Source organism: Condylura cristata, unplaced genomic scaffold (genome assembly GCF_000260355.1).
Source record: "Condylura cristata isolate star-nosed mole 26May11 unplaced genomic scaffold, ConCri1.0 scaffold00012, whole genome shotgun sequence".
Lineage (NCBI taxonomy): Eukaryota > Metazoa > Chordata > Mammalia > Eulipotyphla > Talpidae > Condylura > Condylura cristata.
Window position 1 is genome coordinate 29,814,019 of NW_004567113.1, and position 2,459 is coordinate 29,816,477.

Genomic DNA, 2,459 nt, shown 5'->3' on the forward strand with positions numbered 1-2,459 from the left:
ATGCCTTTTAAAGGGTTCAAGAGATGAGGCTTCTTCCCCTTCGCAGTGTGAGGACTCGGTGAAATGGCCCCTCTGAAGCTAAAAAGCAGGCTTTCCCCAGACACGGAATCTTCTGGCTTCACCTTGGACTTTCCAGCCTCCAGGACTGTGAGAAATAAATATCTGTTATTATAAGCCACTCATTGCATCATATTCTGTCATTGAGTCCAAAGGGATTCAGACAATCATTGAATGTAATAGGAGTTACACCAGCTTTTAGGAGTATTCATATAATATCTTGAAATGTTCTTCTAAATTCTGATAAATTTATTTATTTTTTTCCAACAGGAATCTCCCAGTATTCTTTTCATGGCCAAAAGAAAAAATAGATATTCTGGTTCACTCTTCCTTACGTCGATACTACAGGTTGTATGGCTGATACTATGGGGTATATTGTTGTATTTGGTATACTGAGTTTCTCCATTAGAATCAATCAATAAATAAGTAGTTTGCTAAATTAATTAGATTTATCTGTCTTCACCTCTCAAATCCTTTCTTCCATTTACATCCTGCCTATTGCTTAGAACCATGTGAAAACCACTTCTTTGTTCACACGTGACTTCTCCAGCCTTTGAAATTCCTTAGTGCCTGCTTTATAACTTCTTCAAGACACTCATTCAGATAGCACTGCTCACCCTTGTTGTGCTAGCATGCCCAGGGCGGGTTCATGATGGATTCTGCCAGATGGATAAAGGAGAATCCCAGTGCCATCAGTGGATTTTTCAGGCTTTAATGCTCTCTCAGGGAACAGGTGCACAGGCGCGCCAGGCCAGGAGCGGGGTGCTGGGAAGCAGGCAGGCAGCCGGGCCTTCACGGCCCTATGGATCTTTATGCTTTCTCTCTGTCTGGTATTTTCTCTGGTGGCCTCTTTGGCAGTCACCACTGTCCTCTTGCAGCTGCGGTCCCATCTCTGAGTGATGCTGTCCTTATATCCCTGGCCTGGAGACTCAGGTGTGCACACTTCCTCATGCCCCACACCCAGGCTCCAGGTGTTCACAAGCAGGCACACGTGCCCTGTGCACACACTCCCAAGTGCCTCCTGCACCATCACAGTCCTGGGGTGATAGCCACTGAGCCTGATGGTGCAAAAGCTTGACTAAGCCCTCACCTACCACTTTTATGTGGTATGTATTTATGACCCTTCTTGATCCATGAAGGAAACTTATGGAAAAATTAGAAGATGATAATAAAAAACAAATATAGGAATAGAGTTGAAGCCAACTCCATTTTTTTTTTTTTAAAGATTTTGTTTATTTTTGTGTAGAGGAACTGGTGTAGGACGGGGGTGGAGTGGAGTGAGAGGATCCACCAGAGACAGAACGGGGAGCAGGGCAGGGGGATCTACCAAAATACATTCTAAGGGCAGCAGCGGGTGGGTTGGGAGAAGTCTTCTGTGCCATGTGGGTCACCTCCCTGGCCGGGGATCAAGCTCAGGCAGTGGTGGTGGACCCTATGGTGAAAGGGCTGAGACTTAACCCCTAGACCACCAGGGAGGCCCCAACTCTTGTAAACATTTATTAGCACTTGTTGAGTCCCACATACAGGACAGTCCCTGCCCTCCTGGGATGCAGAATTGCGATAGAAGAGGGCAGTGGCTGATGGACCAGCTCACCCCTAGAGAACACTGAGTGGCCACTTTTAAATCACTAGAGGTTTGAGCTTAATAATTTAGATTCCCACCTACCTACCTTCTTAACTAGTTCATTCACTTCTTACTATTATTTGTTTCTAGAAGTCAGGCAATAGTGTATTCTCAATTGTGCTAATATTTTTCACGAAAGGATTTTCTAATGGTATAGATATCTTAGTAACCCCAAGATGTTGTAGTTTCAGGTCTTCCATGCTAAGCCTGTAAGACTATATAAGTATGCTGGAAAGATTGGGGTATCCCTCAATTTTCCGGGAAATTCCATTCCAGCTTGCGTGTAAGACTATATAAGATCTAGAAAAATGAATCCCGGCAGTTTCTCCATCAAGTTATAGCTTCCTCTGTAAAAGAAACCTCATTTGTCTGATGTTTTCGCTACATTGTCTAAATGGCAGCAAATAAGATAAGCAAATAATCATCATTTTGCAAATGTTGTAAGAGCAACTGATGGCACCAACCCAGTCATCCGAGGCTCCACAACAAACTATTTGTGAAATGACATCACTGTACAAACATGTAGAAATGTAGATATGACCATGGCAATGTAAAAAGTTCAAAATTTCCCCAATCATCTCTTAGTTTCTGTATTTTGACCAAAATAATTATATAGTCCATTTAAAAAACTTATTGAATTTAAAATTTTTTCTTACATTATTGTTCATTTCTGTACATAATTTCTCCCCTCAGGTGTAGTTCCCATAAGTCTCTCACCACCATCTTCTAAGCCATATATTTTTTTAAAGATTTATTTATTTATTTGTACAGAACTGGG

At 42.2% G+C, this 2,459-nt stretch overlaps 1 protein-coding gene across 1 annotated transcript in view; it reads left to right on the top strand.

Annotated features, from left to right (window-relative positions):
- The window catches only part of LOC105853537, a 102,839-nt gene that overhangs the window by 50,978 nt on the left and 49,402 nt on the right, over window positions 1–2,459 (top strand). Inside the window, exon 7 of the mRNA XM_012724020.1 lies at window positions 328–405. Within this exon, the coding sequence (XP_012579474.1) occupies window positions 328–405 (78 nt within the window). The remainder of the gene's footprint in view (window positions 1–327; window positions 406–2,459) is intronic.